Here is a 14,279-nt window from a genome sequence, read left to right on the forward strand (position 1 = left end):
TTTCTACCCAGAGAGGGTGAAGAAACTCCTTTGATCCATGCCTTTCATAATTTTATAAACTTCTCAGGTCACCTCTCATCCTTCAACATTCAAGTGAAAACAAACCAAGTTTGTCCAATCTCTCCTCATAGCTAGTACCTCTTGCCCGGAGATCATCTTGATACAGTTTCTTTAACATATCCAAAGTCTTCACATCCTTATAGTTTTTTGGGTGACCAGAACTGCACACAATATTCCAAATGTGGGCCAACTAAAGTTCTGTACAACTGCAAGATACTTACCAATTTTTATATTCTATGTCCTGAACATGTAAATAAGCAGGTCTTCTTGACCACCTGAGGTCTATTTCCAGTCTCAGGCAACTGCAGATATATACACCTAGATGCCTTTATGTTGACACTCCTAAAGATTTTTCCAATTACTGGTTACTTCCCCCCATGCATTAACTCATTTAAACAGCATCACCTCACATTTGTTTGGATTAAACTCCATTTATCACTTTCCCACCCAAGTCTTCAGCCTATCTATATCCTGCTCCATCCTCTGCTATTTCACAATTTGCAGTTTCCCCCAATCTTGTTGCATCACCTGCAAACTTACGAATCAGGCTTTCTACATTCTTCACCAAAAAAAAAATCATATTCATTACAAACAATAGGGTCTCAGCATTGATTCCTGTGAACACCACTGGTCACAGATCTCCAGTCAGAAAGATACCCTTCCACAGCGACGTTGTCTTCTATGACTAAATCAGTCTTGTATCCATCTACCATGCCACCTTCACTCATCTTTGTCACTTCCTCAAAAACTCAATGCTGGCTAAGTTATGAAAAGGACATTTGGAAGTTATGAAACAGATAGATAGGTTAAGTCAGTGGATAAAGATGGTTAAATGGGGTATAATGTGAGGAAACATGAAATTGCCCTCTTGGCAGGGAAAAGAAATAAAAGCATGTACTTAAATTGAGACAGATTATAGAGTTGAGAGATCCAGAGGGAGCCAAGCATTCTAGATGAATCATAAAAGGTTAGTATGCAGGTACAGCAAGCAATCGAGAAAGCCAACTGGACTTTATTGGTTACTCAGCAGGTAACAGAATACGAAAACTAGGAGAATACACTTTAGATATACACAAGTGTGATCACATGTGGAGTACTTTGTACCTCTTGATCTCCTTATATAAAGGATGTAAATGTACTGGTAGCAGTTCAGAGATTTAATGGCCCAACACCTGCAATGGACAGGTTGTCTTTTGAGGAAAGATTAAATAGGCTAATCATGTATTCACTGGAGTTGACAAGGGTAAGTCACTTAATTGAAACGTAAAAGATCTGGAGGGGTCTTGACAATTTTGACATGGGAAGGATGTTTCCTCTTGTAAAAGAATCCAGAGCTAGGGGAGGCAATTGTCTGGTGGTGTTATTGCTAGACTACTAGCCTAGAGACCCAGTTAATGTCTTGGTAACCTGGGTGCAATTCTTGTAATGGCAGATGTTAGAATTTGAATTCAATTGGAAAATAAATCTAGAATTATGAGTCTAAAAATGACCACGAACTCACTGTTGATTGTTAGAGAAATCCATCTGGTTCACTAGAGCCCGTTAGAGATGCCATCCTTACTTGGTCTGGCCAACATTCGACTCCAGGCCCACAGACAGTATTGTTAACTCAGACTACCCTTTGGGCAATTAGGGATGGGAAATATGCTGGCCTAGCCAGCAACGTGCTCACCCCATGAGCAAATACAAAAAACTAGGAGTCACATCAGGTCACAACCCTTTGGAACACATGTTCCACTGTAATTGACTATTTTTAAGACATAGGTCGACAGAATTACTGAGAAGCCGGAGTGAAAGGTTATCAGAAACATGCAGGAACATAAAGTAATCAGATCAATCATCTTATTCACTGATGAAGCAGGCTCAGGGGGCTGAGTGGCTTATTCCCGTTTCTAAATTCTATGTTTTCAAATGATTGTGTAACATTATTGCATACATATCACTTAGCTAGATGGTTTCCCAGGAAGTATTAGACAGGATAAAACCATGTGTAACCCCTGGGTTTTATTAGGACTCATTCCTTCCTGTCTGCCAAACCCCTGGACTTCCCACAACACCACTAAACATTTTAAATACCCCGAACTAAAACCTGCTTTTCTGAAGGGACTAGGCCCAAAATATCAGCTTTCCTGTTCCTCTGATGCTGCCTGGCCTGCTGTGTTCATCCAACTCCATACCTTGTTATCTCAGATTCTCCAGAATCTGCAGTTCCTACTATCCTACTATCTCTAAAACCTACGTAGTTCAGATTAAACATTCTTAACATAATAACTTACCCAGACTTGACTCTCTGGCCCTTGACCATAGGTCCTGCATCCATGGCTCTCTTGCTCACATGATTCTGAGCAGGATCCACAAACTTGAACACATGTGATGACCCAAACTGAATGTGCATGCCACTTTGCAACATGATGGTCTCAGTGATGTGTTGGCCATCAACGTATGTTTCAGCATCAAAGCTGCGAGGCGTAACTGTCACTATCCCATCCATGTTAGTAAGATCGCAATGATGAGGTTGAATTCCTGGACCAAAGAGCTACAAAATCAAGTTTTTAAAGTGAACTATAATAATGCAATTTAAAATTGTTCTCATCTCAAAAAATTGGCATGCTGGGTTCATAATCCATTTGTTTCTTTTAAAAACTGTCGTCATCAATTTCATTTAAAAATTTTCTAGTGACATTTTCTATTGAAATATACTGTATTCTTATTCGGAAATGTTTACACAGCACCAAAGTGTTATGCAATAATCGACTAGAAATGCAGTTTTGAGGAAAAGGCTCCAGCATTCAGTCACAAACATTAAGTTTACAAAGTAAAAGAATGTAGACACTAAATCTGAAAAAACCAATGTTAGAAATGTTCAGCTGGTCGGATAGCATCCAGTGAGTGAAGTTTCAAGCAATGATCTTTCAGAAAGAAAAATTTTATATAAGCACAAAGGCAGGGAACAGAAGGGGGAGCAGTGAGAAGAAAAGTGACAGTGTATGATAGGATGGAGAGCAAAAGAGATAGCATAATAAGAAAGGAACCAAAAGGAGGGTCACTACAGCATGTGTAAACAGGAACAGTGGAATTAGCAACGGGTGAAACGTGCACAAAGTGGGCAGAGTAATTATGATTGGATAGTGTTTAAGTCAACTGTGAATCTCGAAGGGTGTAAAAGTGCTTAACTGGCTAACAAGGGGCCATTCCTTTTGCTTACAATGAGCCTCATCGGTATGTAGGAGGCCAAGGACAAAATGGTCAGAGTGGAAGCAGAGTAGAAAACGATGAGACACAACTGGACAAAGTCACACTTGACAACTTGTGGTCAAACAACAAATTACTCATTTTTACATAAAAAATGTAACATATGCAAACATCTGTGGCACAAAACTAAATGTTTTCCTGCTCAGACTCCAGATTTTCTCATCTGCAATAATAAAAATAGCGTGAAAGAATCCAGGTGTAAAGAAAAATTCTGCTTCAAATGATAATTCTATTTGAAGAGCTTTTCTGGTTGCCCTCACACATCCTTTGAAAGTAGGTTGAAACATGTCACAAAATGAAGTTAATCATCTTGCTCAAGTGTATCATTGATGCTCAGGGTTGGTATTGCTTAATACTTTTAAGGATGCCTGAGGAACTCTTCCCTCCCAAACTGACCCAAACGTGATCAAGAAATAAACAGCTGGAAAAACATTATGGGATAAAACTAGACCACCTCCTTACCCGCAAAACTAAACTCTGCTCTCTAATCCAAACCAAAATTGCAACACTGAATTCCAAATCCTGTTATGTTGCCCGAAAAGTGCATTGGGTGCTTTAGCTCTAATATAATTCAGTAGCTTCTGACGTTAGTGAGGCTCTTGTTCATTTCTTCCGCCATCTACAATCCGACACAACGCATCATCCTCCGACACTTCTGCCATCTACAATCCGACCCCACCACCCAAGACATTTTTCCATCCCCACCCCTGTCTGCTTTCCAGAGAGACCACTCTCTCCATGGCTCCCTTGTTCGCTCCACACTGCCCTCCAACCCCACCACACCCGGCACCTTCCCCGGCAACTGCAGGAAATGCTACACTTGCCCCCACACCTCCTCCCTCACCCCTAACCCAGGCCCCAAGATGACTTTCCACATTAAGCAGAGGTTCACCTGCACATCTACCAATGTGGTATACTGCATCCACTGTACCCGGTGTGGCTTCCTCTCCATTGGGGAAACCAAGCGGAGGCTTGGGGACCGCTTTGCAGAACATCTCCGCTCGGTTCGCAATAAACAACTGCACCTCCCAGTCGCAAACCATTTCCACTCCCCCTCCCATTCTCTAGATGACATGTCCATCATGGGCCTCCTGCACTGCCACAATGATGCCACCCGAAGGTTGCAGGAACAGCAACTCATATTCTGCTTGGGAACCCTGCAGCCCAATGGTATCAATGTGGACTTCACCAGCTTCAAAATCTCCCCTTCCCCCACCGCATCCCTAAACCAGCCCAGTTCGTCCCCTCCCCCCCCCCCCACTGCACCACACAACCAGCCCAGCTCTTCCCCTCCACCCACTGCATCCCAAAACCAGTCCAACCTGTCTCTGCCTCCCTAACCTGTTCTTCCTCTCACCCATCCCTTCCTCCCACCCCAAGCCACACCTCCATCTCCTATGTACTAACCTCATCCCACCTCCTTGACCTGTCCGTCTTCCCTAGACTGACCTATCCCCTCCCTACCTCCCCACCTATACTCTCTCCACCTATCTTCTTTTCTCTCCATCTTCGGTCCGCCTCCCCCTCTCTCCCAATTTATTCCAGAACCCTCACCCCATCCCCCTCTCTGATGAAGGGTCTAGGTCCGAAACGTCAGCTTTTGTGCTCCTGAGATGCTGCTGGGCCTGCTGTGTTCATCCAGCCTCACATTTCGTTATCTTGTTCATTTCTCACTTGTTGCTGTGTGTCATTGTCATGCACAAAGACTATAGCATTCCTTCTTACTTCTGTCCTTCATGTCAAAGGGCTACTCAGGCCTGGACTAGTGATAGGAAGAACTAAAAGCTATAGAGATATTTGGTACAATGGGACACTCTTGTAGTTGATGCTCATCACCAGCTTAATCTTTTAGTTTTGAATTGGGAGCAGGCGATATGAACGAGTAAACTAAGCAGGAAGCAGTGTTCTTTGAAGCACTGTTTTATGGTATGTCTTTAAAACTGAGGTGCTTAATTCTGAAATTGAACCTGGTAACATTTAAAATTGTTAGTGTAGATTCAACGTGTTTGGGAAAGCAAAGTACTATATTTTCCTGCTTCTTATACAGTTGACAGTCACAAAAATCTCTGCAAAACACATCCAAAACTCTATGAACCATCTACATTTTGCTAATTAACGTACAAGAGAAACAGAAACATTAAATATACATGATCAAAAGCATAATGGAACTTCATCTAGCTGAATCCAAAACACTCTGCAAATCATCCACTGTCTCAAATATTCAACCTCATCCCTAAAACTTTTCTAGACAGACTCCAATGTTTCCCTGGTTGTTTGAAATCTACACAATCATAACAAGCTACTTAATAATAGGCCTGTCAGAGAAGTCGCAGTTCATGCAAAAAACAGCAGTGTGATAGGAAACTGTGGAACGAACAACCGTTTTCCGATGCAGTGGGGCTCCCAGGGGTTGATAACTGAACCATCTGGTTCTCTGGATGGGTATTAATGATCCAGGCTCAATTCCAAAATTTGCAGATGACAACAATTGAGAGTACTGTAAATAAGATGGAGTATAATGACAGACAACGATAGGCTAATGGACTGAGCGACAGATTAGTTAATTAGGTAAACCAAGTCTGTCATGTTCTTGTAATACAGGTGCAGAGGATATAAATTCAGGAGATCTTTTATGCAGCTTGCAAGGGGAGCTGAAATTTTAAAAGAGGAATTTTGGTGAGTAGTGAGTTAGGAGAAAAATGGGAGAAACTGCTTATCCTCCTCTTTTTATTTACTGTCATCATTCTTCAGTATTTGTATTTGGTTCTTAGCTCAGTGCAGAAGGGGTTAGTCCAAGGGTAATTAGTGGGCTACTGTAATTAAAAGATGCTGTATCTGAATGAGAGTAGCAATGGCGAAAAGGTTAATGATTTCACTGAATATATTGAGGTAAATGGATACGATTTAATTCCTATTAAAGTGACACGGCTACAGTGTGTAAATAAGATTGGGAACTGATCATACAAAGGTAGTCGACAGAGACTGGCAAAAATGAAAAAGGAGGTGGGGTAGACTCCTAATAAGGGATGATATCAGTACATGAAGGAGAACTTAGACTGAAGGAACAAGATACAGAATCAGTCTGAGTGAAGCTAGGAAACAGAAAAGGGAAGCGAGCATTGTTAAGATAATAAAGTGTGAAGGTGGATGAACACAGCAGGCCAAGCAGCATCTCAGGAGCATAAAAGCTGATGTTTCAGGCCTAGACCTTTCATCAGAGGTCAAAAAGTTCCCTGATATAAATTTTGATACTATTGCTATTTACCTAAATCCATGTCAGCTGATTCTCAATCCTTCCACTAGCGGGAACAATTACTGTTTACACTTCTCAATCCCTCATGATTTTGAATACCTCTATCAAGTCCCTCTGAATTTTTTTTGAATTGGAAACCCAAGTTCTCTGGTCTGTCCATATTTGTGAAGTGTCTCAACTGCTCTCTGATGAAGGGTCTAGGCCCGAAACGTCAGCTTCTGTGCTCCTGAGCTGCTGCTTGGCCTGTGTTCATCCAGCTTCACACTTTGTTATCTTGGATTCTCCAGCATCTGCAGTTCCCATTATCACGAGCATTGTTAAGAATTGTTTAATGAATACCGAACATTGAACACATTATAAATCAGGAACTCAGATATGAATGTAACATAGGTAGTACAGTAAAAATGGACAACTTAATACTGACTGAAGTAACCAAGTCAACATGAATGGCTTGGAGGATGAATTCCTGAACAGCATACAAGTTTCTGGAACATTACACTGAAGATCATGCATTTGGGGTGTTTTGGATTTGGAGTTGTGTAATGAAAAGGTGATAATTCCAAAAGGATCCAAGTGTTCGTGTTCATGAGTCACTAAAAGTCAATATGCAGCTGGAAAAAGAAATTACAAAAGAGACATTGTACATTGGCTTTCACTTCAAAGTAATTCAAGCGCAGAAGTAACGATGTCTTGCCATATTTAATGGAATCTTGCATCTGCAGAAGTCAGTGTAGTTTTGGTCTCTTTATCCAAGGAGGTAAGGATATACTCAGCATGTCGGGAACTCATTAGAAGTTCGCCGGATTAATTGCTGGGATGGCAGGATTGTTTTAAGAGCAGAGATTGAGCATATGAAGACTGTATTCTCTGGAATTTCAAAAAGAACAACAGGTAATCTCACTGAAAATTACATAATTTTTCAAGTGTGTAAAGGGTGGATATAGGCAGACACATGCCATTTAAGATCTGGCATGGAGATGATCAGCAATAATCTAGAATAGTGGAGCAGACTTGATGGGTTGAATGATCTATTCCTGTTCCAACACCTTTCCACGTGTCAGACAGTTTGATAAGGAAGATGAGATGCAGGATAAAAGACAATCCCAAAGAGTACAGAAACAAATGCATACAGGACTTCAGAGGCAGAGACTAGAAAAATGGAAACTCATGAGTGTCTTCATCTGGCATTTTGTGCCAATTTTGGCACTGCACTTTTGGAAAGGTATGAAAATTTTAGAAAGGACACAGAAAAGGTTTGAGTATGGTTGCAGTTGAGACACTTCACAAATATGGACAGACCAGAGAACTTGCGTTTCCAATTCAAAAAAATTCAGAGGGACTTGATAGAGGTATTCAAAATCATGAAGGATTGAGAATTGTAAACAGTAACTGTTCCCACTAGTGGAAGGATTGAGAATCAGCTGACATGGATTTAGGTAAATAGCAATAGTATCAAAATTTATATCAGGGAACTTTTTATGCAACAAGTGGTCAAGGATTTAAATTAAGAATTTTCTCAGCCTAAAAATCTTGTAAAGACAGGTACAAAAGCAAACTTTGAGGGCATGACAGCCAACACCAATACAATGACTAAATAATCTTTTCTAGTGCTTTAGTTATTTTTTATTCATGATCATTTACATACTATAGAGTTTACATATAATCTATGCATCTTTCACTACCTAAGCTTCAACCAGTTTCCACTTAAATCGATCAAAAAATATGCTCAAACGTATCCTCAATACTTAAAATCAACAAAAAGTCAAAGAATTTGCCAGACTTTGACAAAAGATGTATTTGTTTTGATTGCTTGTTCAATTCTGGTTAATGACATGATGAAAAATACTCCCACAACAGAATAAAATGTTATGACAGAAAAGAACTGTTAGCAGCATTCTAAATTTGAAATCTTTGAAAAGTTGGGATAAAACACATACAAGGACAACTGTAATATTAGAAAATTTCTTACCTGGATGGAGTTCTCATCTGACTTTTCAGTACCAACATCTGTTACATTCAGTTGTAAACGATACAGTTTTGGTTTATCTCTGGAATCTGAACCATCTGCAATATTTTGAAATAGGCAGTTTAGCTTGCTTACTGCCAACTTTTTAATTTTCATACAATTTTTTGTTTAAAAATTTGCATTTGTTGTCAAATTGATTCATGAATTTAATGAAAAGTTAAGGCATAAACTGAAGGACATCAGTTACTGAATTCAGATTTGGAACTTCAAAGTATCTTCTTTTAAATTGTTGTTGGATCTGAGTGCGCGCACTATTTCACAATTTGATGAAATCCTTTATTTGGCATCAAGCTATGTCAGGTGGCATCTACTGAAAACATATCTCAAGAGTTGCTAGGTGGCAACGTGCAATTTTGCCCACAGAAATAAGACCAACCAACTGAAAATTTTTTCAATAGGTCTCAAGATAGTTTGTTGTTGGAGAAGAATTCAAAAGGTTACAGGCAGTGAATGACTTGATGAGGAGAAGGAGATATAGAAGCAGACTAGTATACTAGCAATGCTGCAGTTAGCTACCCTGTTTGCAAGGTAGCTGAACCACACAGCTTCTATGCAGGGGGCTCAGGGAGAAGTTAATTGCAATTCGATGGCTACACGTTGCATGAACTCAGGAATAGATTTAGGAATTAGTGGGCAGGCAATTGTCATGTTTGGGACTCAAAAGATATCCTGGACAGCTGATAAAGTGGAAATGACTCTTGCTGGGGCAAGTTATTGGGACTCAGAAGAAGCCAGGAAGCATTAAATACTTGAAGACAACTGAAAAGCTCACAAGCAGTATTTGCTTGATGCAACTCAGCAAGACTGGAGCTCAGGGAAAAATCCAGGACAGGACTGGCTCGGTGAAGCTAACAGTCAGTAAAGATATCAAGAGGTTGAGAATGCAAGTGCTAAATGAACAGAATGGGAGCAGTCATTGAGGTAGTTCACAATGAAGGCACTGTTGAGAAGGAATTTTGAAGGTAGACTGGCAAAATGTGAAGATTTGTAATCCCTTGTGAACTTTAATTAAATATGACGATCTACCAGGGTGTGAAGTGTTCGGGAAGTGTTCAAAGGGAACCGAGAGATCAGAAAGTCTGCTTTGATTGCATTTGCTAATTGGGGTGTACCAGGGAATATTCACAGTCTATTGCCCATATTCACTATGGGTATGGAGGGATTTCCTTATGAGAAGTTAAGTAGGTTAGACTTTAATTACTTGAAATTAGAAGAATGCCTTTTTATTTTTAATCTTGGTAGATTATACACATTTTCTTCAGAAAAAAGTAGGGGCTCTCTAAATAAGGCATAGTAGTTTTGTCTACAGAATGAAAAGCCAAACGCTTATTTCTCTCTATGCCTCCAGGGAATATCTATGAAAATTTGTATTCCATAGGAGTTTTCCTCCTATACTCTAATCATAGATGTTGCTCTTCACACGTATTAAAATCCAGACTGAATTGGAAGCATTTTAATCTACTACTAAATGCATCGTTGGTCACGCGCTGCCAAACACATGCAGTTGTCAAGGAGAATAGGCCGAATGACAGATAAGATCATTGTAAGTGGTCAGCCAGTCTAAAGATTTAGAAATCAAACGTGTGCAAGACATTTAAGCACATGCTCACTCATTAGTGGATACATGAGAGAAAAAGGGCTAATGCAGCAGTGGTAGCATCAACTGCTCTTGGCAAGAGGAGCCAGGTTTATACTCTATCTACCCTTGAGACGTACAAGAACATGTCTCAACAGACTGATTTGGAATCTGTTGAGAGGAGGTGGTATTGCTTCTTGCACAGCAAAATTAATTTTATGCACACCAATTATGTACATTTTAAACAATTCCTAGTCACTGCTAGAATTTCAAAACAATCAGGGAGTAAGCCAAATTACAAAAGACACTAATGGCATGCTATTAAAAGTCTGTATTTTCAGAATTTAACCAGATCATAAGAACTTTCCCTAAAGACACTTGTATTAAAAACACTTCAAAGTTCTGTGATCAGTGTGCCCTTCTTCGACAATACTAATAACACAGATGCCATCTTGGACTTCGGTCAGTAGTTTTAAATGTGCAGACTGATATAACAGGTAGTTATTTCATTCACTAAAATTAACAGCTGACAACAAATATTTCAGCATGTAGCAACATGGAAATTATCTTCAGTTGTAGAACTGCCGCACTTAAAGTTAGGGTTTACATTTCAGACCTATTTCACATACTACTGAGCCTGTGCTATTCAAGTTACATTTCCAGAAAAGTACCCAGACACAAAGCTAACCTTTCCATAAACCTAAGACATTACCATAAACTGATATAATTAAACAAAAGCTCGTCATAACACAAAAGTCTGGATTTTCTTTCAAAGTGGTGCTCTAGGATTGCATTCCAGAATTCTAAACACTGATAATTAAGATCACCTGTTCTTTTATTCCTATGACACCATTGATCTCCTAGCTCTCTCAACCTCACCTTGACTTGCCATATGTTCTAGAAGTACAGCTCTCATTTTCTGACCAGCATAAAACCAAACATCTCTTCAGTTACAAACAGCTATTAGACTCCTGGTTCTGTTTCTCTTTCCACAGATGCTACCAGACCTGCTGAGTTTCTCCAGCACTTTGTTCTGTGGATCTCTGTTACTGAAGCCATTTGTAAGAAAGTAAAGTTGTCTGAGATTCATAACAGCGTGTTGAGATTACATTATGATTGTAAATTCATCTGAAAAATAGGCAAACTATCCACCTGAATTCATAACTAGTGTTGACAAATGTGATTAATTACAACCAACTGTACCCCACTTTCGATTTTTAAGCCTGTTCTTTTGATTCAACATTCAAAGTGTCGACAAAAAATTTGAAGAATTCATAAAAGCCAGATTGCCATTACAGCAGTGTAGACTGGAGCTGTGCATTGGGACCATACAGAATTCTGGACACTGCTGGCTCCAAGGCAACTGCCCAGGAAATTGAAAATTCCGATGGCCAATTTCCTTGTCTGGAATTCTCTAAGATGTGCCCTTAAAGTCTTCAGGGGGTCCTGACAGACTTATGCTTAATAGTTAAAAACCTATTCTAGCTCCTGGGTTACCACTAGATTGAACCCATAACTCATGAATGTGAGGAATGTCAGATTAATAGTAGAGCTGGTTCAAAGGGTCAAACAGCCTGTGCCTGATTGTCATCTTGATGCTATCTCCCCCACCGTCTTCACTTACCTTTCACTCAGTACTGTGTAAAGCAGTGTGGTTGCTACAATGATCATGTGTGCTGCTGGATTCAATGATTTCTGGCATCTCCAGCTCCAAAATCATTTAAATGGAAGAGAGTACTTTTCCCCAAAATCAGATCAGGGACAATAATGGGATTTACAAGCCATTTCTGGGCCACTATGAAACATTGCTATGTCTTATACCTACCACAATTCCGAGTCATCCAGCAGCTGCATGATTCTACCATTAGATGGAGCTTTAAAACCTCAATTATGATGCATTTAGGAAAATTCATTTCAGCACATTTCAAAGTTAAAATGCAAAGTCAAAATAGATTTATTCTTAACAGCCTGATCATGAATGTTGAGGAAAGTTCGAATGTATATTATTTTAATTGACAACTAAATCCATGAAGGTTACAAATTGACATTTTAAAACATTTCCAATGACACATTGACACATTCATTGTTAATTTGGGATGAAGAGATTCATTTACGGCGATTTGATTGATAGAACTTGGCAAGACATACTGATGATCTGCTGCTATCCATACTTAGGTTAGTTACCATAACACAGATGAGAAGTAGGTCATGTAGTACAGAAGAATACAACAAAATTACAGTACATGTGATAGGGTTATATTCACTCAAGTCTACACTTTACAATCACAGGCACTTGTGTTTCTTGGCTCAAGCAACACAATTAGGATGTAATGCAGCACACTTCCCTCAGACTGTAAGAAACAGGAATGCAGTAGGCTGTTTGGCCCCTCAAGCCTGCTCCACCATTCACCAGGATCATGACTGATCAGACATTGCTCATATCTACTTTCCTGCCCTTTCCCTATAACCCTTGAATTGCCTACTGACCAGCATGCCATGTTGCATTAGAATACAGCTCAGCAAGATGGAGCTTTATACCATCAGGTTAAATGCCACGATACAGCAATGATATCATGGGCATGGTCTTGAAAGTTATGCTGCACATCTGCTAAGACGTATTCAGGAAAATTTACTTTACATTCAAAGTTTCACCTGGCAAAGTCAAAAGAAATTCACTGGTAACTGCCTACACTCTAAAATTTAGCACAGAATTTGAGTGGATTTTTTTTGACAATGAAATCCATTGGGGGCTGCAAAAAAAATGCAAAAACTTTCCAAAGATATTAACACAGAATTCAGAAAGGAGTCAGTTTTGATGATTTGATTACTAAGGTTTAGATTAGCCCACCTACTTTACAAATTGAAGATCATTTGCAATTCAAGATATTAACTATTTACAGTTGCACTGCGCTTTTCACAACCTTAAATGTCCAGTTAACTTTACAGCTAATTCATTACCATTGAAGTATAAATTTGGGTGGCTATTCACTGCAGGGCAACTAAAAGCCAATGAATTAAGAAAAGTACTTGGTACCAACTGGAGATACTCCAGGAGGGAAAAACCCATTGGTTTATCAAAATTGGTGGATATATTAAAATGTGCAAATTTCAAAAAGGGTGCATCCTGGAACACAGACCCTGCACAATGTTAATCTCAAGTTCTAAAAGTACTTTTTTGTCCCCCCCACAATGTTTTTGTCTCCTGGTTTAAAAGATGGGATTGAAGAGAGAAGAAGGGAGGATAGGGTACTTAGAACAAAATAGCCCTTCAATGAGCTTTGTTTTATAATTTCACAGATATCCTTTATAACTTCAGAGCATTATCTTATAAAATTTCCAGATGCATTTACAATTAGTACATGTAGTACATGATCTATCAGAGAATTTCCATACTTTGGTGGAAAACGGAAGACGTAAATAGAAGTCTGGAAAAGAATCACACAATACAATTCTTTTGAGGATTACAAAATGTCAATTTTTTTTTGATAACAGCTAAAACTGAACAGTCACAGCTAAAACATACTGGAATTAATTGTAAGACAATCTCTGTGGCAGAACGCTTGAATGAAGCAAAACAAGTAATCCTGATCACAATGAAGCAGATCCTCAATTGCAACGGTCACATTTTTCTTTGTTTAGGAGTTTGCATGTTATTAAAATTTAATTTCCAATCTTGAAAATATAAGCTCAATGCACTATCTTTTACCATGGCCTCACAATGCTCACTCTTACCATTGCCTCCTATAAACTAATTGCTGCACACATTTATATCAGGAAGTCAAAAATAACAAAATGAACAAAAAATAACAAAAGAAAATTAAGGTAATTCCAGGGACCGTATAACTGACCCAGTCCATCAACTCATACATCCTAATTTTGCTCATCTCCTAACGGAAGAGTCACTTACGATCCAAGAAGCTGAAAAACAAAGCAAATGCTCACAGTAAATACTTGACATTTCTTGAAACTCACCATTTATTTTGACTAATCCAGGTATCAAACAAATGCAAGTTCTAACCATCATTTTATTCTGGATAAAGACGCTTAAAAAGGAGCAGATAAAGAATGAAAAGAAAGAGGGCTCAAAGTGCAGAAAACCTAAAAAGGAGTCT

The 14,279-nt window shown here is 39.2% G+C and overlaps 1 protein-coding gene across 11 annotated transcripts in view; it reads right to left on the bottom strand.

Annotated features, from left to right (window-relative positions):
* afdna (afadin, adherens junction formation factor a) overlaps positions 1–14,279 on the bottom strand; it is a 213,809-nt gene that overhangs the window by 98,942 nt on the left and 100,588 nt on the right. For all 11 annotated transcript variants that reach the window (XM_059648433.1, XM_059648432.1, XM_059648424.1 and 8 more), the window contains exons 9-10: positions 8,535–8,629; positions 2,337–2,596 (exon numbers count right to left, since the gene is read on the bottom strand). In XM_059648433.1, the coding sequence (XP_059504416.1) occupies positions 2,337–2,596; positions 8,535–8,629 (355 nt within the window). The remainder of the gene's footprint in view (positions 1–2,336; positions 2,597–8,534; positions 8,630–14,279) is intronic.

This window comes from Stegostoma tigrinum, chromosome 9 (genome assembly GCF_030684315.1).
Source record: "Stegostoma tigrinum isolate sSteTig4 chromosome 9, sSteTig4.hap1, whole genome shotgun sequence".
Classification (NCBI taxonomy): Eukaryota; Metazoa; Chordata; class Chondrichthyes; order Orectolobiformes; family Stegostomatidae; genus Stegostoma; species Stegostoma tigrinum.